This window comes from Phaenicophaeus curvirostris, chromosome 6 (genome assembly GCF_032191515.1).
Source record: "Phaenicophaeus curvirostris isolate KB17595 chromosome 6, BPBGC_Pcur_1.0, whole genome shotgun sequence".
NCBI classification, from domain to species: Eukaryota; Metazoa; Chordata; class Aves; order Cuculiformes; family Cuculidae; genus Phaenicophaeus; species Phaenicophaeus curvirostris.
Window position 1 is genome coordinate 23,075,393 of NC_091397.1, and position 23,903 is coordinate 23,099,295.

General features: G+C 36.6%; 1 protein-coding gene across 2 annotated transcripts in view; it reads left to right on the forward strand.

Moving 5' to 3' along the window:
• RUNDC3B (RUN domain containing 3B) overlaps positions 1 to 23,903 on the forward strand; it is a 56,097-nt gene that overhangs the window by 5,092 nt on the left and 27,102 nt on the right. Inside the window, exons 2-6 of one of the 2 annotated variants that reach the window (XM_069859595.1) lie at positions 3,116 to 3,231; positions 12,697 to 12,830; positions 15,831 to 15,916; positions 19,156 to 19,245; positions 23,290 to 23,370. In XM_069859595.1, the coding sequence (XP_069715696.1) occupies positions 3,116 to 3,231; positions 12,697 to 12,830; positions 15,831 to 15,916; positions 19,156 to 19,245; positions 23,290 to 23,370 (507 nt within the window). Of the gene's footprint in view, positions 1 to 3,115; positions 3,232 to 12,696; positions 12,831 to 14,482; positions 14,594 to 15,830; positions 15,917 to 19,155; positions 19,246 to 23,289; positions 23,371 to 23,903 lie in introns of those variants that run through there. The other variant, XM_069859596.1, reaches the window with a different exon arrangement.

The following is a 23,903-nucleotide window of genomic DNA, read 5'->3' on the forward strand; positions in this document are numbered from 1 at the left end:
AGGTGGTGGAGTCACCATCCCTGGAGGTGTTTAAAAGACAAGTAGATGTTGTACCTGGGGACATGGCCTAGTGGCAGACTTAGCAGGGCTAGACTGATGGTTGGAATCGATGATCTTAAAGGTCCTTTCCAACCAAAACTATTCTGTGACTGTTGCTTTTGAGTGCAAGGGTTCTGTGCCAGTCTAGTGAGAGAAGATGAAGCTGGAAGCAGCAAAGGGAAACGAGAGCTGCTCTAACTGTACTTAGTTGGACCTTTCTCCTTTACGGCTGTTGTGTACTTCAGACTTGACCTTTTCTTTCTCGACTTTCAGTCCCCTAGTGCTTCCACATAATTATGCAAGAGCATAGGACTTTTTTTCTGGTGAGCTGTACACTGGAAACAACGTATGAGGCATCTTTAATAACTGAGTAAATTGCTTACCCAATGCTTACAGTGTAACATTTTTTCAAATACATCACGTCTGTGTACCTTAAATCCTTTTTCTAATCTGCATAGTAAGCATGGTAAAGCATGAATATCTAACATGCAAAATGTTTTTGTGACTTTTATCTTACACTTAGAGCTATGTTTGCCTCTCTGTAGTACTGGAGAAAAAAAAAAACCCCAACACAGAAATATTTGCCTAAGATTTTTTTTTTTTTTAAATCTTCCACAAAATATTTCCCGACAATCAGTTTTTGCCTGGTAGCACTGTTACCTTCCCGGTCTATGGAAGTAAGGTGTACTTACTCGCACTCCCTGTCAGATCTCCTAAAAGCCAATTTCAGCCAAACTTGACATAGCAATAAAGGTTGTTTAGTTTTTTGGTGAAAGTGCAGAGTAGAGAGATTGAAATTAATATTTCTACAGAGAGGGTAGTGGCAGTAGGATGAGCACTTAGAAACCCCAGTATTGATGACGATGAGCTGTTAGACTGTCCTTTCTAATCAAATCCTAGATACTTAAAAGTTGTTGTCCTTAAAAACTAGCTATGTTTTTTTTCTTCAGTTGAATTGCAGAATGCTTTAAAATTAAACAAAAAATACTTACCTGTGATTTTTTTAATTGCTTTTTGAGTGTTTTACTTTAGTATATCTCCATTTCTGAATGTGCAACCCATACAATATTAACTAGTGAACTTTTAAGCAGGACACCGAACAAAGGAGAAATAGGCATAGCTTCCTATTTTATGTTATTCTGTTTTCCAATTTATGGATGTTCGAATCATGATCATGTCTCTGACTTTTAAGATTATATTCCTATACGTATAATAGAGTACATTTTCTGACTCAATGTCTCTCTTGTGTAGTACCTGTGAATGAGTGATAAGCTGCACTTTCTCTTTTTCAGACCTGCAGAATGTGGGCCAAGTCCTCTTGTTACAGCTAATACTTAGTCATGGCATTGCTATATGCATTTGTTTTTCAAAATTAAGATTTTTATTTTTCTATAGGTAATTTCAGAGCTCTGGTATAAAGGAAACAATCGCTACTGCCATTAGAATAGTCAATAGCAATGATACCGACTAGGTAGAAATATGCTGGTGGGCATGCATGTCTCTCACTGAAAAATGGTTAAAAATGTGGAGGAGTTGAAAACTGAGTCATAGCTTGGCACTGCAGAAGCAGCTTCCTCCCCCACCCTTCTCATTCCAAATTCCTATCCTGCCAAAAACACTACAACAATAGAAGCCTGCAGGAAAGGTAGAATGGGACTTTTTACCAGAAGTATACTTAATTTGACACAATTGAGTTGAACTCTTGAAATATACATGTCAATTCAGTTTGAGTGTAATTAGTTGCATTTAGTAAATGAGCATCAGGAGGCTGTGCTGACTCCACTGAGGGGTTACCTAATCTACAGTATGGAGCATTTGGAAGTAGTACTGCTGTTTTAAGGTGTCTTAATTCTTGCCCATGCCTATGTAGTATGCTGCTTCAGTATGTGCTGTAGAACTGTTTGTCTTGAGATGCTGTGAATCATATCTATTATGAATGTATCCATGTTTAATAGCCACTCCACCCTCCTCTCAAGTACTGAAAATCTAGATCAGTTCATAGTGAGTCCCCAAAAACCAGTAGAATTGAGGGAATAGTGTTGAAGTTTGGGTGTTCTGAAAACTGTCGCCTCAGGCTCTAGTGTGGCTCCATTAATACAAATAAGGATTTTTGCAAAAAAACATGATAAATGCCTCAAAATAAGTGTTACTTTCAAGGCTGAGGGCATATGAAACTTGCCTTGAAACTGAAAACTGAGGAACAAGGGGCAGAAAAAGAAATAAAAATGGATTATAATTAAAATGGTGAAGGCATGAGAAATATCAGTCTTGTTTCTTGAGGTTTAAACTACCATCTTTGAACAAGAATGAAATTGTGTATGTGTAGGTGTAACTAAACACAGCTAACTGGCTAATTGACTAGTTACATCTTGGCTGCTTTTCACGATGGCTTAATTCAGCCTTTCCATTTTCAAATGTTAGATCATTTAAATTGATAGCTTGTCTGGCATAATAATGAAGCAATATGGTGTTGAATAGGGGTTATCCTGATTCACAGGGAAATTAGCCTGTCCCTTTAATGCACAGAGTTAACAGTGCATAAGAATTCATTGTTTTATAATATATTTAGATTATTCCTGCATTATAATGAAAGTACAGTGTTCTCATAATAGGATAAAGTTTATACTTATGATTCTTGGACATGAAGTTTGGAATAAAAGGAGCATTGATGAATAAAGAAGCATTTTCACTTGAAATGTCAAGCGAAAATAATGATATTTGGGATTACAAAGAGCAATTGTTGTTGGATGCTTTTGAGTGCTTGTTTTTCTACAGCTTTATTAAAATAGTTTAGAGAAGAGGAAAATAATTAGAAAATAATTAGCTTACTTCTATATAGAGCATGTGGGGATATTTTTTTCTTTTTGTCTTTAAGGCTTCATACCTAAGATGAACAATAATGCCTGTATTTCCAGGCAATTTTTCAATGTGGTATGTGTGTTGCTCTGACTGAACTTGAAAACATCAAGGTGATTTTCTGGTTTTTTGCTGGTTTGGTTTATGCAAACTACTGTCCTGCTACAGAGGACTAATAGCTATCCATATAATTTATGATTGTCCTTTACTTTTGCTCTAGGTTTTCAGTCAAGACACTGATTGACCGTTCCTGTTTTGAGACTATAGATGATACTTCCCCTGAATTTAATAATTTTGCAGCCATTCTAGAGCAGATTCTAAGTCATCGACTGAAAGGTAAGTTAAATAACTTCCTTTCTGGTGATGTTTTCACCATGAGAATTTGTTTATATGAAACCAGCATACCCCTGTAGAAACTCCTTGATGCTGAATGGAAGTGTTGTCTTCCTTTGTGTGCCTGTGTCTTTGCTGTTGGCTTCCTGATTGTTTGCATTGCTGTGGAAAAGTCAATGGAACAGTTTTTGTGGAACATGGTTCCAATGTTCTTGTTGTAAGCCTTCTCGGCTGGTAATTAAGCAAGTGGATGTTGCCATGGTGCTGAGCTCTGTCTGCTTTTCTGCTTTATGATAAGGCTGTGTCCTAAGAGTCTGAATCTGAAAGACAATTGTAGTGTTTTCCGCTTTGAAGCTAAAGAGATCATGTCTATGGTGCTACTCCCTTTTCTTTCCCCCATGCCTGCTTTTGTTGCCTTCTTTTCCAGATACTGCATTTAGGTCCTTTCATTCCTGTCCCCTCACTCCCCAGTGCAGCTGGTTTTTGCTATTGAAATATAATGGATCTGGATTAGATTGCTTTTGAGAAAGGTCAGTTGCTGTTTTTCCTCTGGTTTTGGAGTCAGATTTTGTTCTAATTAAAGAAAACGTCTGTTTGGATCTTCTAATTGTTCTAGAGGAAACTGCTTTGCTAAAAGAACAGAGTGTGCCTTAGCAGTAACAAGCACTAGAAAAGGACTTTGAAAGCTTCTTCTCATTTCTCAGTTCTGTGTATGGTTTCTGAAATTATTTGAGGATTATGAAGGACATCATAATCATCTAAATATAGACATGTAATATGACAATCTACTCCCTTCCATACTTGCTTTTTAATATTCATAACTAAGCTTTGTGAACAACATTGTGTGTAGGCTGACATTTGAGTAGCACAATTACTACCTGCTGTCATTCTGTCAGAGAAGGAAAAAAAATAATCTCTCAGTGGGGTAGGAACATAGTGTTTGTCACATTTTGACAAAGATTGATGGAGTGATTATGGGTACTTAGCAACTTGACACTCCAGCAAAATTGTTCTGTTTTCTCCTTTGCCCCAGCTTCAGTGATGTTTGAGCAAAAATAATTTTGAATTTTATTGATATTTTTTCCCTCAACATTCTTTTGCATCACAGTCTATTATTCAGGCCAGGTAGTACAGAGAAGAAGCCCTGATACGTTGGCAAATGCATTACAGGCAAATAGAATTTGCAAGTAAAAAATTGTTTCAAATACAAAATAGAGAAAAACAAAAAGCTAAATTGATATTTTGGTCTTCCTATTGTAATTACCACTATGATTTTCTAAGTTTGCAGAGTTAAATAAAATGTGGAAAAAGACAGCAACTTGTGCATACTATTGCAAAATGGGAATACTTTGGTCCATCACTGTGAGTAATTGTTTTATTATCTACAAACTTGAAGGGGAAATTGAGATAATAATTGTACCACAACAATTGAAGTTTTAAGAGGGTATATATTATCCAACACAGGACTTGAAAGAGATGGCATTTTATTGATGGAAATAACTAATATATTCTGAATGCATACTTTGTGTCAGTAGGAGCACACTAAAAGCAGATTGGTGACTGCAGGGCGGTACAAAATGTTTTGAAGCAGGCAGAACATACCTGGTCTGTTTGTCTATGGTAAGATAAATAGCTTCTTTTTATTAAAGTTGTCAGTTGTCAGATAGTGTAGTTGAGCAGATGATCCAGATTTGGGAGTTTATTTGAGTATATAGACACTTAAGTTTATTTGAGTATATAGACACTTAACTTTCTTAAGACCATGGCAAATAACATTTCTTAATCTTTAACTTCTTTTCAGAGGAATTGGGTGAGGAAGGAAGAATTAAAAAAAAACCCAAAATTCAAAACATTTAATTTACATTTCCAAGGACTAAGTTTACTTTTATTAGATAGTATCTAATAATGGCAAGTGTCTTTTTATGGCACTAAATAAAATATGTTTTTAAGAAGTGAAGCATAGTCGTGATGGAATATAGTGACTGTTGCTGCTCATTGGTTTTGTATTCAGACAGGATCCAGACAAAACAAAATGGGAGGAAGAAGGTTAGACATTTTAAGGAGAAAAAAAATGTTCAGCTTAAGGGGGGTAGACTTTTATGCTTTTCCTGAAACCATTGCAATTATTTATTCTGAAATAATAATTCTTTAGTCCTCATAGCAGGTTAGAGTAAAACAGAGAGTCCTGATGTTAAATAGTATTAATTTCTTTTAATTTTGTGGACGTATCAGAGCTTATTATTTGATGTTATTAATCAACTCAAGCAAAATTTATATTTGTATCATTACCAAAACATTTCTTTCTAGAAAGTTGTATGTGAGCTCACATGTGAAGTCTTTTCTAGAAAGAGATTTTGCTTTTCTAAATGTTTGAATATACTAGATTTGTACCACATTAAGTCAGAAAAAGTCACTTTTCCATTGGAATTAAAGTGTTCACAAGGCAGTTCGCACTGAAACTTGAGGTTGGACTTGATGATCCTTAAGGTCTTTTCCAATCTAAATGATTCTGTGATTCTGTGATTCTCCTGGCTGTTCTCCTAAAAATACCAGTTGCAGCAGTATGAACACCATTTTAAAATTAATTTTTTATAGGTAACTGATCTGATGTTGCCAGTTCCAAATAGCAAAAAGGTCAAGGGACAGCACTCATAGTGGTTTTGTTGGTTTGTTTTTTCTTTTCAGAATCATTGAAGAATTTAGTTTGCGAAGTACCTTAGAAGGCCATGCCGTCCAACCTCTTGCTGAAAGCAGCGCTGTCTCAGATAGCTCATGGAATTTTCCAGCTGAGCGTTGAAAATTTCCATGACGTTTCTTAGGCTCAGTGCAGTTTGCTACTGAATTTTATCCCCACCCCCCACTTTGTGCTTACCTTTCCTTAGTATTGGACATGGTCCTCACCGGTTCCTGTGGTAAGCCTGACCGGGAAGTCAAACAGGCAGAAAACTAATTACTTTCCCCATGGATGCACTTCTTTAACCCAGCTGTTCATTATCCTAAGAGTGGTTTAAATGTGGGTGTTTGCTTAGTAATAAAATGAGGTCAGCATAAATTTATCAGCTCACACAACAGAGATCTGTGAGCGTTGGTTGATTGCAGGTGTCGGTTCATGTGATACAGAAGACTTAGCATATATTGCACCAAAATAGTTCCAGAAAAGGTAGCATAATATGCCCTGGCCGAAAGGCCACATCTGTTGTGTTACAGTTATGTATATGCCAATGCCAATAAGTAGCAGTCAGGAACAGGCCACTGTTGTTAGAAAAAACAGTCTGGGTCACAGCGTATTTTTCGGTTGCCCTAAAGAAGAGAGAATTAGAGTAAGCTGTATTAACTGTCTTTTCAGGGATTGCAAGCCATTGGCTGCCTTCTGCACTATAAAGTGGAGTTATCCTTATCTCTGTACTGTATAATAACTGTATGTGTGATATAGTTGGCACTCCCTAGAAACACTGGATTTATTGTGAGTGTGGAGTAGACCAAATACTGCAATGAGGACGATATAAAGCATGTGTATTTCCTGTAGTTAAAATAAGTTGTGTGGCATGACTGCTGGCAAAGTATAATACTACTAGACAGGACAACTGAAGATCTTGAAAAGATAGGAGAGAAGGAGTGCCAGAAAAAAAAGATGAGTGGCTAATTACTCTTCAATACCTCCTTAGGAATAAGAATTTGCATGGATTTATAATATGGCAAAGAGTAAGTTGTATTCTGAGTGGATACAGAGGCAATGTATTTGAAGGTCTCTGGACCAGATAAGACCTAAAGCCCTGAAAGGGATTTTACAGATTTGTATAGAAATGTATGTGTGTTCGGTAATCTTTAAAGCAAGCTCTGTAATCTCATGAGCCTTTCTTTTCCCCAGATAGTTGTTTGAAATTTGTTCCTTTCTTAACAGTTCTGTACTGTGGAGATTAAGCTGCTTCTTGTCATTGTCCTGGTGTTTACTTGTTTTCACTGCTGGCCACAGATTTTTCAGGTCTATTTCCTGCAAGTGTCCTTTTTATCAGATCAGATAAGTAAACAGTGCAAAAATGGTAGAGGCATCAAAAAGTGTTCAGCAACAGTACGGGGGGTTTGATCACAGGTGTGTCCTGGCCAATTTAAAACCTGAAGTCCATTCAAGGTGGTGTATATATTGACTTTACTATATCACAATGTTTTATAATTTTCTGCCCTTTTCTCTCCCTTTAAATTAGTTTTAACTGAGTTAGTACTGAGGAACTTCAAAAACTACTTTTATGACCAACATCTCAAAAATCTTTATGAAAACTATTGTCATTGGTATTTGTTGACCTACCAGATTTTCACTGTACTATCCTTTACAGCAAAATGTGTTTATATCCAAACTGCTAGCCAGTATGCATGCTTAGAAGTAGTTTTGGTGTATAAATTAAGATCTGCCACTGACAATCTATATAGTGCATCTTGCTTGAAATTTCTATAATTTTTGCACGTCAAGGATACTGTAAGCGTACTTCTCACCTATATGCTTATTTGCTTTTGTCACCATAATGACAGAAACCAGTATGCTGTGCTGTGCTATCTCAACACTTTCACAACTTTGTGTGCCTTTTTTTCCTGTACATACTTTTAGAAGGTATCATAAACACAGCAAAAGTTTCTGCTAGAGTTGCCTGCTTGTCTCTATCTGACCTATGTTGTTCCTAATTGTTAGTGACCATGAGTAGTGATCAGTGCTGCTGGAGCAGAAGGATAAATGTAATAATTCTCTTTCTCATTCTATAAAATGTTCTGGTAGTCTAGGGGTAGTAATTCTAAATGTCTGTAGTAGTGGTGTGACTTGTAAATGTTCAGATTTTGTACTTTTTGATAGTAAGGTGAATTATTAAATAATTCATTTCTGAAGCAGTGAAAGACTTTTTTTATGTCTGCAATACAGTTTATCCTTTCCCATATGGTTTTTGTTTTAGTTACCTGTTTTTAGGAGGGAAAAATAAAGTACTTGCTGCTACCTGCAATTTCATGGAATCTTTCTTTTTAAACAATGAATATTAATATAATCAAAATTCACTGAATTCTAATAACTCAGGCACAAATACTAGTTACAAAGGGAAAGGATATGAACCAGGTCTGCAGAAGACAATTTGTGCTTGTACGTCTAGGTCAGAGATGAGGAAGAAGAGTTCTTTGAGTAAGATGCAGCTTGTAATTCTGCTCATCCTGAGAGAGACAAGTCTGCTATGTAAGATAGTTGAGGTAATGGAGCTGTAATGGAGGTGAAAAAAGTGGGTTAGGGAAATAAGAGCTGAAGACACTACTGTCATGAAAAAGACAAAGTCTAGGGATATAGCTGCAGTGGCCATTTATTTGGTGCAATAATGCTATTGGAAGAATAGCTTTTGTTAATGGATTTAATATTTATAGACACATAGTGACGCTATTACTGGCTTTGGCTAAAAAGAAATAGTAGAGCTCTTGTGTAATTTGTAGTTTAACTCATTCTCCTTTCTCCTGTGTGGAGAAGTATCTTGAATGAATTTATAATTGTCTTGGAGGATTTGGTTTATGAGAGACTAAATTTTTAGTTTTTAATGACCCATTCTGTAGTCCCATAATAAAAGAGTAGCTATCACAGAAATTCCTCAAAGGAATAGCATGCCAGTTTATGAGCAACAAGTTGTATTAAACTTTTTTTTTTTTTGTGGGATAGAAAAAATTGCTAAATAATTTACTGTAGAGGATTGGTTAAGAAGGAAGGGGCATCAGGACACTGGCTCTTTAAGGTTTGATATTTTGGCAGTGCCTCGATCTCAGAATAACCTTGACATTTAGAGGAAGTTGGTTTGTAGCAAGTCGAAGTGGGTAATGTAGTAAGTAATACAGCTGAACGCAAGGCGGAACAAGAACAGAGCATGCTTGGCAATCACTACCAATAGGCACGTAGCACGTAGTAACTGCTGAACAATCAGTGTGTGAGTAGTGGACACAGACCAATAAGCACTTTACGCGTAGACTGTAACGCGTTGTATAAAAGTTGGTGGCGGGTTTGTAATAAACTGAGCAAGATCTAAACTCACATTGGGTGTGGTCTTGACTACGGCTGTTCTCCTCGCAACAATTTACTAAAGAATATAGGGAAGTCTGGAGAAAACCTGTGTGTAACTTGAAACATCCTAGATGTTACTGTGCAACCATGGAACTATGTAGAGATATAATTGGACTGTGATTGAGTAGCAATCAAACTGTTTAATGTCCTATTTTTGAAGAATTTCTTGGGCATGGAAAAGGATGCACAAGAACTAGTGTTGTGGGTGTTTCTATCTAGTTGTCAGACTGGTGGAGCGAAAATGGATTGATACAAATAAGTGTGCAGCAGTATTGGTGAAATAAATAAAATTGACAGTATCGTTTCTATTTGCAGTTCTGTAGACAAGAAGAGAATTAATTTCAACAATGTTTAATGTTAAACAAGCAGCTTCCATGCTTACCTAACAATTCTGTTTGACAAAAACAAGGACATCGTTCTTGTTGGAAGAGCTGTCAACTTCTGTGTCTTCTGATGACATATAAAGTTAATGGAAAAGACTACGTACTTTTTGTCCTTTGGACCTCACAGGAAACCTACTTGTTCTTTAAGAAGCCCTTTGAAAGAATATAAGTTAGCTTTAAAGTTTAGTAGGGCTCTTTAAAATCTAGATACGATTATAGAATTCTAGAATGGCCCAGATTGGAAGGGATCTCAAAAGATCATCAGGTCCAGCTATTAGTGGGAAAGTAGCCCAGGTAGATTACTGAGCACTCTGTCCAACTGCATCTTGAAAACCTCCAGCAATGGGGACTCTTATCGCAACCCTGGGAAGATTGTTGCAGTGAATGATTGTTATTACTGTAAAAAATTCCTTTCTGAAGTTGAGATGAAACCTCTCCTTGTGTAATTTGGACCCATTGCCTTTTGTCTTCTCCGTGTGACTCTTTGTAAAGATAAAGCCTTTATCCTTTTTGTAGCCGGCTTTTAAGTACTGAAGTAGTCATGAGTTCCCCGCTGAGCCTTCTCTTCCCTAGGGAGAAAAGACTTAATACTTTCAGTCTTTCCTCGAGGAGCAGTTTCTCCAGACCCTTGAACATCTTCATAGCCCTCCTCTGGACCCTCTCCCATCTGTCCATGTGTTCCTTGAATTGTAGGGACCAGAACTGAACACGTTACTCTAGGGGCAGTCTGACAAGCACTAAGCTATTTCATTCCTTGTTCTTAGAGTTGTTGCGTCTGTGTACCTTGAGCAGATTGAGGGCCAAATAGAATTTAATACGCTGAAAACTTTTAAAATCATAGGGAATATAAGGCTTGATATCTAGTTTAGTAGTTCTTACAATACATTCTCTCTATTATTTTCCCTAGTCTTTTCCAACATTTTTCTGTGTATAGAATGATTAAGGAAGTCTTTCTTTGGATGGTGTTAATTACTAGAGGGGGGCAAGGTCTGAAGCTGTAGGGGGAAACAGGTAAAATATAGAAGTCTTTGGTTCACAAAAGGTCCTGAGTTTCAAGTGAAGGCAATTCTTACTGAAGTCTGAAACCCATCTTACCTTCTCATAGAGCTGGCTGCGAGATGAGAGCCCACTGTTATGTCAGTGGATATTGTCATTACAGCCAGCTTGCTATGTTGATCGCTGTAAGCCAAGTAAGTGCTGGGTATTGGTATGTATTTCTGTTATAAAGGTATTTTTGTTTTTAAATTATGTGTTTCTCAGGCGTTTGTGGGTAAAAGGAATTGTTTTGAACTAGTGACTTCAGAAAACTGTGGAGTGAAACTGTCCAATTTTTGCAGAATATCTTCTATTCTTTAGATAGGTTGAAAAAGCCCCAAAAGTTATTGTATGATATCCTTGCCTTTATTAGTTGGCAGTGGAAAAGGTGATGCGGAGTAATTTTTACATTTTGCATTTAATTTTGCAGGTGTAATCTCCAGGGCAGAAGTGTTTCTGATATAGTAAAGAATATGAAAAGAATCTGTAGCTTTTCGTATTGTTAAAATGCCATTGAATTATTGTTGCTGTCCACTACATTTGGCATTTCAAAAATACTAAACTGCATAAGAGCACTCAACTCAGAATTTCTTTTAGCTTAGTCCTTAGAGCTGAAAAGGTTTGAATCTGCAGTAAATGAAGCACCTTGGGATTTTCTTTTTCCTTTGGCATATTGAGTAGTATATATTGATTCTTCCTGCTTTTTTTTTAAATGTCTTTTATCAAGCTTTGAATTTAATAAATAAATCCAGGTGGGAAAGCAATCAGATGGACCACAAAGTTAAGTTACACGTATCTTGTATGAAAAGAGGGCCACCACTTGACTTCCTTAAGATCATAGACGATAGATCTTTGACACTACTCTGGCTGTGCTTAACACTGAGATAAGACATGCTAAGTAAAAATATCCCTGTCATCATATTTTGGCGTTTTATGGTATGTATGATTTGCAGTATCAGTTTAATAGGTTCCTACCTGAAATCTGAGCTTTATAACAGCAAACTAATTAGTCTTTATAATAAATAAGAAAAGTTTCAGAAGTGCAACTCAAGACTTCAAATAAAATAAAATTAGCTTAATAATAAGATCTCATTTTATATAGAGAAAAGGTTTTGCCCGTACATAATAGTGGCAGTCACCAGAGGGCAACGTTCATCTTACTTTTTACACACTTGATGCAGTTGTATGTTAAGTCTGAAATAAAAGACTGTTGCAATTGTTTATTTTGTGTGGAGCAGCTGCAAGTAGTATGTAACTTTTCCATTTGTTTTCTAAATGTGATACATTCCAAACTGAAAAAAAACCCTTGAAAAATTTTGGTTAAAGCTCCAGACGAGGTATTGTTTTGCTCAATTCATTATGGTCAGCTTCTCAAGGAATGTTCTATGGATACTTAAAATAAATTGTGACTGCAAAACATTTTTGATCATGCATCAACTTCTCCTTCTATGAAAGTACATTTTGAAAAAATGCAGTCTGCTCCTATATTAAAGATAACATTATCACAGCAAACAGTGGTCTCTCTCTATATATGTGTGTGTTTATATATATAATTTACGGTTTTAAGATCAAAACTCTCTTTTCTTACCTGTATTAATGAAACATGTAGTTCTACCTAAAGCAAACAGTAGAAAACTCCTTGCATCATATTTTAAGTCACAACACTGTGTGCTCTATTGTGATTTAAAAGTCCTTGAAGAAATCTTGAGTATTATTATAGCATACTAACAAGGAAAAGAACAAAGAAACCCCAACACATATGTATGGAAATGCCTCAAACTTGCCTTTGTGCATCAGTTTCAAACCAAAATTTTTTTCTACACCTGTAAGCCAGTTTGCAGTAGGAATTTATGGACTTGCTAGTGTAAAATCTTGTCAGTGTGGGCAGCGTAGAGGAAAGCATTTTAATTATGTTTATATCCAATAGGCAGAGAGGGTGGTTAATAAATCTTTATGTATCTTGTATTTTGATTTAAGGTCAGATCACCTGGTTTGGCTACGAAAGTCCTCGTAGTTTCTGGGACTACATTCGAGTAGCTTGCCGAAAAGTCTCTCACAATTGCATCTGCAGTATTGAGAACATGGAGAATGTCGGTTCTTCTAGAGCTAAGGTAGGGAAGAAAAAGGTCATATTGACTTTTTTGTTTCTTCTGTGTAAAATATAGCTGACATTTCTGTACCCAGAAGAAAAACATATTACTGAGCTTGTCCCACAAAATTTTTCGTCGTTTAAAATAAGTATTTTTTGTGTATACCTAGTAATTATTTTCTTTAAAAAAAAACCACTTCTAAATCTGACGGTGTCTCCTTTTAAATTTGTTACTCAGTACAATAAATCTCAAATTCTCTGTTCAATGGCATATTGCATTATTACATGATTGCCTTTACAGTTTCAAACTTACACAATTTTTTGAAAATTCAGCACGTTAAGGGAAATTAGGTTCACATGGACATGCCTAACAAATACTATTTTTAAATTGTAGGAATGTAATTTTTTTCCCCTAAGTATCATTTTATTTTTTATATAATTTATGCGCTAATAGAAAAGGAGTCATCAGCTCTCGAGTTTGTCAGTGTGATTGTGCAGGAAGCCTTTAATATATTTGTTTGCTAAAGATCCATCATTTTAAAGTATTTGTATTGACATGACATTAAAATTTCTGAAAGTAGGTACAATGGAAATGTTAAGGAAGTAATGATTTAATGTGTTCATGTGCATGTAACCTGAATAAGCTTTAAACTGATCTGTCATTAAATCTTAATAGTTTGAGACAGTATACACTAACATCTTTAAAAAATATCTTTGGACAGAGATTACAAGTTCTTTTTACTAGGTTGAAATGCTTTTCGATAGCTTGTATTTCTGTGTAAGTCAGCCTTGATTGATAACTGAGAACCTTCTAACTGAAAGGATAAGTAGTTTAAAACAATGCACAAATTCTTAATTCTTTTTATTACTCAGCTAACTGGAATCAATTGTTTGAACAAGTATCCACAATGGCTATTTTAAAAATCCCATAGTCATTCATAGCTGGTGTCAGTAGTAAGGTGGAAATATTTACGTTGTTATATACAAATATTTTGTAGGTTTGTTGTTTGTTTTGGTTTTTTTTCAGAAGCATGGCTGTGGTTAATGCGATTTAAATTATATGTATTTACAGAACCATAATTTTCTTCAATAAAGGACAGTGCTTGGATCATGCGGCACCATGGATCTAGTAGATCTTTGAGCTACTATTCTGATGGTGTATAGTATTGTAGGGCAGCTTGTTTACTGTGTCTGCTGTTGGTCATTTCTTCTTTTGTACAGACTCAGTTTTAAATTTTATATAGTAAACATATATGTAATTTGCATTAAAGCTTTGAAACACTTGAGGTTCTGTGACAAAAAGCTCTTGTCTGGTTTACTTTTCTAGAACATTACATGCTATCCTAGTACTCAATGTACAGGAGTAATAGACTGATGATTTAAGTCATGTAGCTTTTCTTGCTTATGTTGAGATGTGGAAATTCAGATGATTTTGATAACTTACCTCCAAATACTTTCTGGAGAGATTCGTTTTCTACAATCTGATGATTATACTGCTTATAGTTGAGGTTATTTTAAAGATATTTCTGAATTCCAAGATTTTAATAGATACTCATATTTAAAATCAGTAGATAATAAGATGCAAAACTATATTCAGAAATACTTTTATGAATAAATTAATATTTTCTTTTTCTCTGTGCAAAACTCTATACCAAATAGTAAAAAAATAAGCTAATTCGTGCAGCAAGTATGGAGACTGGTGCAGAATTTCTAAAAGTGCATGTGGAAGTATTTTGGATGTCCCTATCCGAAAAGGCTGGAGGCATGTCAACGCTAATAGCAGGGGTATGCATCAGTTTTACTGGTAGTCCAAATGGGTGTCTGCTTCAGCGTGGAAGCTGTTAGTAAGGGTTTTGCGAGCACTAGTTACCTTTGTTTTCACTGGGGCTGCATAGGCTTTAGTTGTTAGCTAAGCAGCAGCACCAGGGTTTGACTGTTTCACTCATGTTCTAAACGACTGCAGTGTAAAGGCAGCTCTCCAGATAAACACCCTTCTAACTTTAGTGCCCTCTTTGTCTCTATGTCAAATTTTTTGCCCTGTTGTTGGTATTTATGAATGCTTCTTTTTTTTTTTGTTACTTAGCATCTGCCTAGCTTATTATAAGTGTAGTTTGATTTAGGTCTGTATAAACTAAAAGTAGGATTGTAATCTGCTGAAGATAGTTTTAGTAGAGTGTTTGTAGTGATATTCAGCTATATGTCAGCACGCAGCAAATATATGAGGCAGAAAGGTGTTTTACTACTTATACAAATATTTGTAAGTTTATATGGGTTACAAGAAATGTTCCTGGTGTTCTCAAATGAACAATCACAATTATGGCAGCCATTTGAAATGTCTCTTTCTTTTAAGCTACAGTCCTGTGTGCCAGATCTGTAAACATAGTGCAACAGGCATTCCTAAAGGTTATTTTTTAATGTATTGCTGTCAGACTACAAGTTTTAGGCCTCTTAGATTTGATTTAGTTCCTGTATATTATGTGCGCTTTTTTTAATAATGCCCTTACTGAGGGGAAAAATAATTTACGCAAATTACACAATAAAATTATGTCACTGAGTTATTTGTGGAATCAATTAAAAATTGTATATTTGAATAAACACAGAGAATTAGTTCTTACTTGAAAAAATTGCCTTGAGGGTGGGTTACCACCACTTTGCAGTGGAACCAATAGGATGATTCCAATACAATTGTCTTTAGAATTAAAAGCTTTCTGCCCTGATTTGCTAGTGTTTATGCACATGAGAGTTTTAAAAAGCTGGAGTATATAATAAAAGCAAAATCCCCCCTTTTTTGTCCTTCAAATTTTGGAGAACTGTATTTCACAATAAAGTTTTTTTGTAGGAATGTGTTTTCTTTTTTTTTGTTACTGCTGTGATGAAGTACATCTCGGCAACAGTTTCTGTTTAGTGGTAATTTTATTAATTGTTCATTTTACTCGGGTAAGTTGACTATTACTTCTCAGATGTGAAATTAAGTATTCAGTTCTATAATACTTAAACATTTGCTATCTGTTTCTTCTTGCAGGGTCGAGCCTGGATCAGAGTAGCATTAATGGAAAAGCATTTGTCTGAATATATTTCCACAGCCCTCAGAGACTTCAAAACAACCAGGTGTCTAAGACTTTTATTTTTGCAATATTTTGACAAATGTTGCTTCAGTGAAGGAGTTACATTTGGAAATTAATGTTCCACTTGATTTGTATAGAAAAAGATGTCACTAGTAACAGAGCTGTGTAACCTAGTAAAAGATACCTAGACTTGGTATCAACTTATTGGATTTTAGCATAGGAAAAGCTGCAAAACTGAAAATCCGTTTGTGATACAACAAATGTGGAGTAAGTCTGGAATTGTTGTAAGGTCCAAAGAAGAGAAACTTCTCTAAAGAAGGAACTAATTCTGAAATCATAGCGTGATAAGGCTAGAATATGTAATGTTCCTTTCAAAATCAGATATGGTTGACAGAAAGCCCTAGACACTCATTAAAAAATAATTTTTATAGGAACTTCTCTGGAAGAAAAAAGGAAGAGAATTCCAGGAACCTGTCGAGAAATACAGAGGAACAAAATTATTGATCAGGCATAGCTAGGATTCTTGATGTAATATGAAAAATGTATAACAGATTTTTGTTGTGCCTTCTAAAGGTAAAAGCTGTTATGGACAAGAATATGCTTTGTGATAGGAAAAACCCTGGTGGTTTTGAACTGGTTTTAGATAATGTGTATTATATGATGCTTTATCTTGTAACAAGTATGTCTTGAAGATTTATGATGAAGTCATCTGAGTGAGCCTGTAACATGTGTGTACCTTATGCAGAACTCTTAAACATTCTAGACATACTGAATGGACTAGTTAAACAATGAGAATTTTCTCTGTAAGGACTTCTATTAATTTAGAATATAATTTCTGTTTGTAACACTATTTGCCTACAGATTTTAATGTATTTTGCCAATATTAAGGTGACTTTGAAACATAACCATTGAAGTTTCCGGACCTGTCTTTATTTTACCTAGACTTGCTTGCATTTACAGTAGACAAGAAGCTTATAAAACAAAGATTTCTGGAATAGATTTACTCACACTGCCTCAGACTGAAAAGTCATTTCTGGTTTTGAGAGGGAGATGAGGAAGAAAAGGAAGGTGACAAACTCTGTGGTCGAGTATTGTATTTCTTTGTCCCTGTTTGGTAGTGCAGTTTGTTTGCTAGCTAGTGGATAACAGTGGTATTATTTTATTAGCAGCTTCAAAATAATTTATTTGAACATGTTAATATTTAATATATTTTAATGTTCTTTCACTGGCATACCTTTTGGAAACAACCTCTCTTGTATTCCAAATACACTAAATGCAAAGTTTGTTTTGAAGTAATAGTTTAAATTCTTCTAGTGGAAATAAAAGTTACAGTTTCAGATCTTGGTAATGTGGATTTCAAATCCCCTAGCAATAATGGACTCATTCTCTTTTCCTGTGTAGGATATTGGATATTTAGTAAGTGGCTTGAATTTTTTGGTGATGCTTTGCACCACTGATTTAATCCGTTAAATTATGGATTGTGCTCTATGTTTATCTAGTAATTATCTATATGAAGTACATCATAGGTTACGTGTGTATTTTGAATATGAGATTCATCTACTGTACTGCTAGCTCTTTTTAAACCCCACTGTTGTGTTTGGTGATCTTAGGGCTAATCTTTTAATGAAGTAGCACGTTATCAGCACTGGATCTGCATATTACACTTGGAAGGGTGGTGGATTAAGCATGGGCACACAATTATTTTTCTAACAAATTGGTCAGCGCAGACTCTTAACTAGACTGTTCTGTTGTGAGATGTCAACCGCACAGCACTAAAAGAGTTGTGAGTTTTCCAAGGGGACTGTTGTTTTGGCTTGATTATTGTAGCTGATTTAAGAAATATGTCTACTGTCAGGCTGACATCTGCATCTCACTGTTACAAGTATGTGCTGTATTTTTTGTGTGATTACTTCCTAGGCAGCATTTTAAAAGATAAACTGAACACAGTACAGATTGGTACCTAGCAGTGACTTACAAATGCCAGTGAAATGGCTTGGTAATCAGCTTGTACCGGGATCATAGCTATTAGTTCACAAAAAAGAGAAACTGTACCGAATCAGACTGAGAAGTCCATCTAGCTTAGTCAACCAGGGGCCAATTAAATCTCTGGACATGGTTTGGTCAGCAGAGTGGTGTTGGGCTAACAATTGGACTGGGTGACCTTAGAGGTGTTTTCCAACCTTTACGATACTATGGTACTACTACGGGCTTGACATGAACTGACAGTGTGTGCTTGCAGCCCAGAAGGCCAACCGTATCCTGGGCTGCATCAAAAGAAGCGCGGCCAGCAGGGCAAGGGAGGTGATTCTGCCCCTCTATACCTCTCTTGTGAGACTCCACCTGGAGTACTGTGTCCAGTTCTGGAATCCTCAACATAAGAAGGGTATTCAATTGTTGTAATGGGTCCAGAGGAGGGCTACAAAGATGATCAGAGGGCTGGAGCACCTCCCATATGAGGACAGGCTGAGAGAGTTGGGGTTGTTCAGCCTGGAGAAGAGAAGGCTCTGGGGAGACCTTACAGCGACCTTCCAGTACCTGAAAGGGGCTTATAGTAAAGCTGGAGAGGGACTGTTCATAAAGGCTTGTGGTGATAGGAAGAGGGGGAATAGCTATAACCTGGAGAGGGGCAGATTTAGGCTCGATGTAATGAGGAATTTCTTCACCATGAGAGTGGTGAGACACTGGCCCAGGTTGCCCAGGGAAGCTGTGGCTGCCCCATCCCTGGAAGTGTTCAAGGCCAGGTTGAATGGGATTGTGAGCAGCCTGATCTAGTGGGAGATGTCCCTGCCCGTGGCAGGGGGGGTTGGAACTAGGTGATCTTTAAGGTCCCTTCCAGCCCTAACTATTCTATGATTCTATGATTCAAAGTAAGAATGAAACAGCAATGTTGAACTTTAAAAGAGCCTGCAAGTACTATTGTGAGAGGGAATTTTTTTTCATATGATGGAATAATTATTTTTTTAGTATATGTGACACATTCTTCCTTACAGCAGTAAAGTGCAAGATACCTTCATAATTTTCTTTGCATTTCGTCCATCCTTTATACTGTTTCCTCGGGCTAATATTGGAAATTCTTTTTGCTTCTGTCTGAATTTTTATGTGCTCTTAAGATTGTGGTGGTTTTTGCTGTGCAGTCTATTGTTTTCCTTCATTTGAAATAGATTATGAATGCCCCTGGGGTTCATAAGCATTTTATTTAAACTGGATTTCTTCGGTTTTCTGTTAACTACGAAAAACATTATTATTATTTGAGAGAAACCGATTTTTTTTTTTTTATTGAAGGAGATTTTATGACGAAGGAGCAATTGTTCTTGGTGAAGAAGCAAATATGCTTGCTGGTATGCTGTTGGGACTCAATGCAATTGATTTCAGGTATTACATTTGCATGCTTCATAACAAAATGCTTGGGGAAAGTACTTATAAATCAATGCAATATGGAAAACATTGTTAGATTCCCTTGATAGTTTGAGAGACCAAACTTAGGTGAAGGGGAAGAAGGGTGAGGGAAAGAGAGATCTTGAACGGCTGTTCTATGTAAGAACAAGATTATGCCATAGTTTAAATAGCTACATGATTACACTGTCTTTCAGGTATCAAAATCCTAAAAGCAATCAGGAGTTTATTTGCAGAAGATATATCAAACGTACTAAGTGAAGCTTACAGACAATTGAAGCTTTTAAAGTTACCTTCTTTTAAATTGCTTATCTATCTTTTAAAGCGCTATAACGAAAATTGTCATTATGTACATGGCTATGCCCTGTTACTCAAGGACAGCATTGTAACTACATGTGTAGAAGGTGTAGGTATCTTTTAACTTCAGCACTTCTAGATTTTAAAAACTGAACCTACAAATGACCATTTAATATTAATTTATGTTGTAATTAACTGCAGACAAACTGTAAAGTATCATCAGATTACATGGATTTACCTTTGGAATCTCTAGCTAGATTTTTGTGTGCTTTGTTGTATGATGAATTCTGTGTTTTGGGGTAATGAAGGTGCAAGAATACCTTAGATTATATATATACACCAAAATGGGTTTTGTATTAATATATGTGTCTATGTGTATATATAAAATATCATGAAGTACTGTGGAAGCACCTGCAAAGCAGACATCCAGTTACTGAAAATAATGAGGATTTACTTAAGACTCCAACAAACAAAACTAAACCACAAGTTCAGATATCAGTTGGAAATCCGCTGCTTAAGTTACATGAACAATCGGCTAGAAGGATGACCCAAACATGTGCAATCATTCACTTGGGAAAGGAAACGTCTCACTCAACGGTACCCAGAAGACAGAAAGGCTCACCCAAAGTGGCAAGGGCTCACTAAAGGACGCATCCAGAAGAAATACTCCTTCACCAAAACAAGGGTGAGGGCACTCAGTTCCAGTAAGTAGAATCCCAATGCCAAAGAGAGAGTCCTGAGAGTCCTCCCTGAAGTGCCACTGCTTTGAGGAGGAACCACCTCAAATCAGCTTTCCTGCGGGACCCCCTTAATACCCAGTTGAGCCTGATCAATTCAAATCTGCTGGGGATTCTGTCTTCTGGGACTCTGCCTGGCAGCAGTTCTCTGCCTTCCCATGCAGTGGCAGGGGCGGGTGGAATGAGGGGTTCAACAGCCAGAAAGCCTTAGTCTTTGTGTCTTGGCAAGCCTGGTGTTTCTCAAGTCCTTAGCAGGCCATGATCTTTATCTGTTCTTTGTCAGGGCAGTGGCACTTGCCACAGCCAGGCGTGAAGCCTACCGTGTCTATGGAAAGATCAAAGCTGGCTGGTGTAAGGCCCTGTTAATATGCCTGGTTGTCCCCCCTTCACTTCATACCGAATCACTGCAGAAGGGTTTCATAATACAGCATAAGGAAAATGGAAGAATTCATGTTTTTCTCCAGTCTCCTGGCAGTTAATACTTTTACCCTGCAGCAACACTGATGCTTGTCACAAACCAGTTTAGGAGATTAACTGATGGAAAGCATCACATAGTCTCACTGGATGCACTGAGTAATAGACTGTTGCCAAAGGCCTGTGGAGATTTACTCCTGCTTTTATATCCTTATACCAGTTTTGAGGCTTGTTGGACCCTTCTGTGAGCCACATTAATTTGTTTTGAGGAGTGGCCAAGGGAACTGGGATTGTTTAGCCTAGAGAAGAGGAGGCTGAGGGGAAATCTTATCACTATCCATAACTATCTGAAAGGAGGTTGTGGCGGGGTCGGGGTTGGTCTCTTCTCCCAGATGACAGGTGATAGAATGAGAGGTAATGGCCTCAAGGTGAGCCTGAGGAGGTTCAGATTGGACATTAGGATAAAGTTCTTCACTGAAAAGGTTATTGGGCACTGGAACAGGCTGCCCAGGATGGTGGTTGAGTCACCATCCCTGGAGGTATTTAAAAGAAGGGTAGATGAAGTGCTTAGAGATATGATTTATTAGGGGACAGTTATGTTTGGACTTGATGATCTCAAAGGTGTTTTCCAAACTAGGGATTCTATGATTCTATGTTATAGATAAAAAAAACACAGACAATAAGAAGACAGGATAGTTCTTTTGCTGTTAGCTGCTTTGGTTCATGGAAGCATCCTATTAGTGGCAGAGGTGGTGGGACCATTTGGCTTAAAGAAGAAAAGGAATAAAAAGAATTGAGTGAAGTTTTCCCTTTCTGATGGCAGTGGGTGTTTAGTTCACCTGCCTGTGGAACTGCAACTGCTAAAGGGGATAAAAGCTAAAAATTCTGGTCTTGATGGCTGAACTAGCTCATCATGGAGTCAGATGAGCGCTAGTACCGTTGTTAGGAGGGGAAAGGGTGTCTGGTTGGAGAAACAAAAGGGAGCGAGAGGTTGAAAAGGCAAGATAGTTTCTCTTGCCAGCATTTAGTCATTAGAGTGGTTTAACTGCATCTGCAGCATGTGTTCTGAGGGAGTGGAAGTGTGCTGCAGGATGATAAGAGAGCTAGCCTTTTGTACAGCAAATCCAAACCTTACCAGATTTTATTAGTTGAAGCTTTATGCTATGTGAAACGAAACTGCTTCTGTATTAGCATTTTACTTGGAAGAACTATAGCTGTACATGAATAAGAAGCATAGCAAGAGTAGGTCTGCACTATGTAAATCCTACGATAAATAACCAATTGACTGTGTTTGTCTCACACAAGCCTTAGTGGTACATACTACTGGCACAAAAGCTTAATTGTATGAGTGCCTTTGTTCTTCCTTTGCCCTCTAATTTCTAATATAAGTATACTTATACTATCTTAATAGTATTCAGAGTAATGATTGTTTCTTCTTGGAGACATTTCAGTTTTTGTCAATGCAGCTTTTAAGAGCCTAGAAATTATCTGGGCATAGTAGGAACACAGTGCTACATGACCGTTTTTATTTTGCCACTTATAATTCATAGTCTTGTGGTTTAAGTGGCTGAGAAGCTGTAGCCATTCTTTGCATTTTGTATTTCAGATATTTTTTCTCAGTTCAAACAGTCTCTTATAAATGCTGTCTAGCCTATCTATGTGGAACTGTAGATAAGACTTTGGGGTGGAGATGGGGGAACCCAGGTGAGAACAGAATCTAAATACCTTTTTCCCCCTTCACAGCTATGTGGAATTATGCACCTACTTAAAATAATTGTGGGTTTGCTGCAGTGGTATTTTTTGTTGTTGTCTTTGCTCTTCTTTTCTTAGGGAAAAAAAAAAGCCCTTTCAGATGTGCTTCCCAAATACCACTTAAGTGACTGCATTGTCAAAAATGGCACTTTGCATTTGAGTTAGCAAACGCTGTGTCTTTTTAGAATCTGGTTTTTGAAGACAGATATAGGAGTGAGGAGTATGAGTCTTGTGGAAGCATAATTAATTTTGCCACTTCTGTGATGGCTAAACATGATTCAAATACAATCTTTTATGTCCAGTGCAAAATGAGTACAGTGTAGATGAGAGGTTTATAAAGCTACAGCCATTTAAGAACTGCAGCCCAATACCAGAAATTATCTGAAAGGAGAAAGACTCTTGAATATTTTTGAGAACTGATTTTTCACTTCAAGTTAGTAGAATGGCTACATATGAACTCTACAAACATTTTAAATGAGCTTAAATACTGAAGATTCCAAGCTCATTGATAGCCTTTCTGTTTTTCTTGCTTCAGCTAACTTTCCTTTTACTGTTATTCACTTGCAACCCGTCTCTATTTTCAGAGAAGGGAATGTTTAAAAATAAGAGTTGATACCACTTGCCCTGATCTATTTCCTGATTATGTGGAATTTGTTTGTTGGAGTTTTCATTATCCTATGAAATGTTCACTGACTCTTATTTAATAGTAAACAATCTAGGCCTTTTTCATTACTAGAAAAATCAAATTTAACATTAAGATTCAACTGTAATTGTCATTTAATTTTCTTGTTACAACTTCATCATTGTTTCTCTATTTTGTCAGTTTTTGTCTGAAGGGTGAGGGATTGGATGGCAGTTTTCCAGCTGTCATAGATTATACACCATACTTGAAGTTCACGCAAAGGTACTTTTTATCTTTACACTGATTTTTTTATCTCATTGGTGAAATTTTACTTCATACTGGGCCTCATACTTTTCATTTCACATTCAAAATAAAATCCATATCTAAATACAAAACTGCGCACTCAACTACTTGCTCTTTCAGAATGGTGAAATTATTACATGACTCATCAGAGTGAGTCATGCTAACTTTGTTTACGTGGATTAGAATCACAGTTCATCGGGAAACAAATTTTTTATTTCTTCTGAAGATCTCCAGACCAAGTTGACCTTGGGCCTTTTTTGTGTGGCTATAAACTTTAAAGTAGTTATTTTGTAAATAAAAGTTATATATGCCCTGGTAAATGGTAAGGTAAGACAGATAAAAGCAGTATGCAATGTGAGCAGTTAGCATGTAATAGAAAACCGTGACCTACCGGCTACATTTTGCTCCTTTGGTAACCATATGATTAATGATAAAAAGAATGATCACTATTGAACAGATCAGATAGCAATCTGGCATCTCCAAAAAGCATGGAAATTAATGGGATGTGTTCT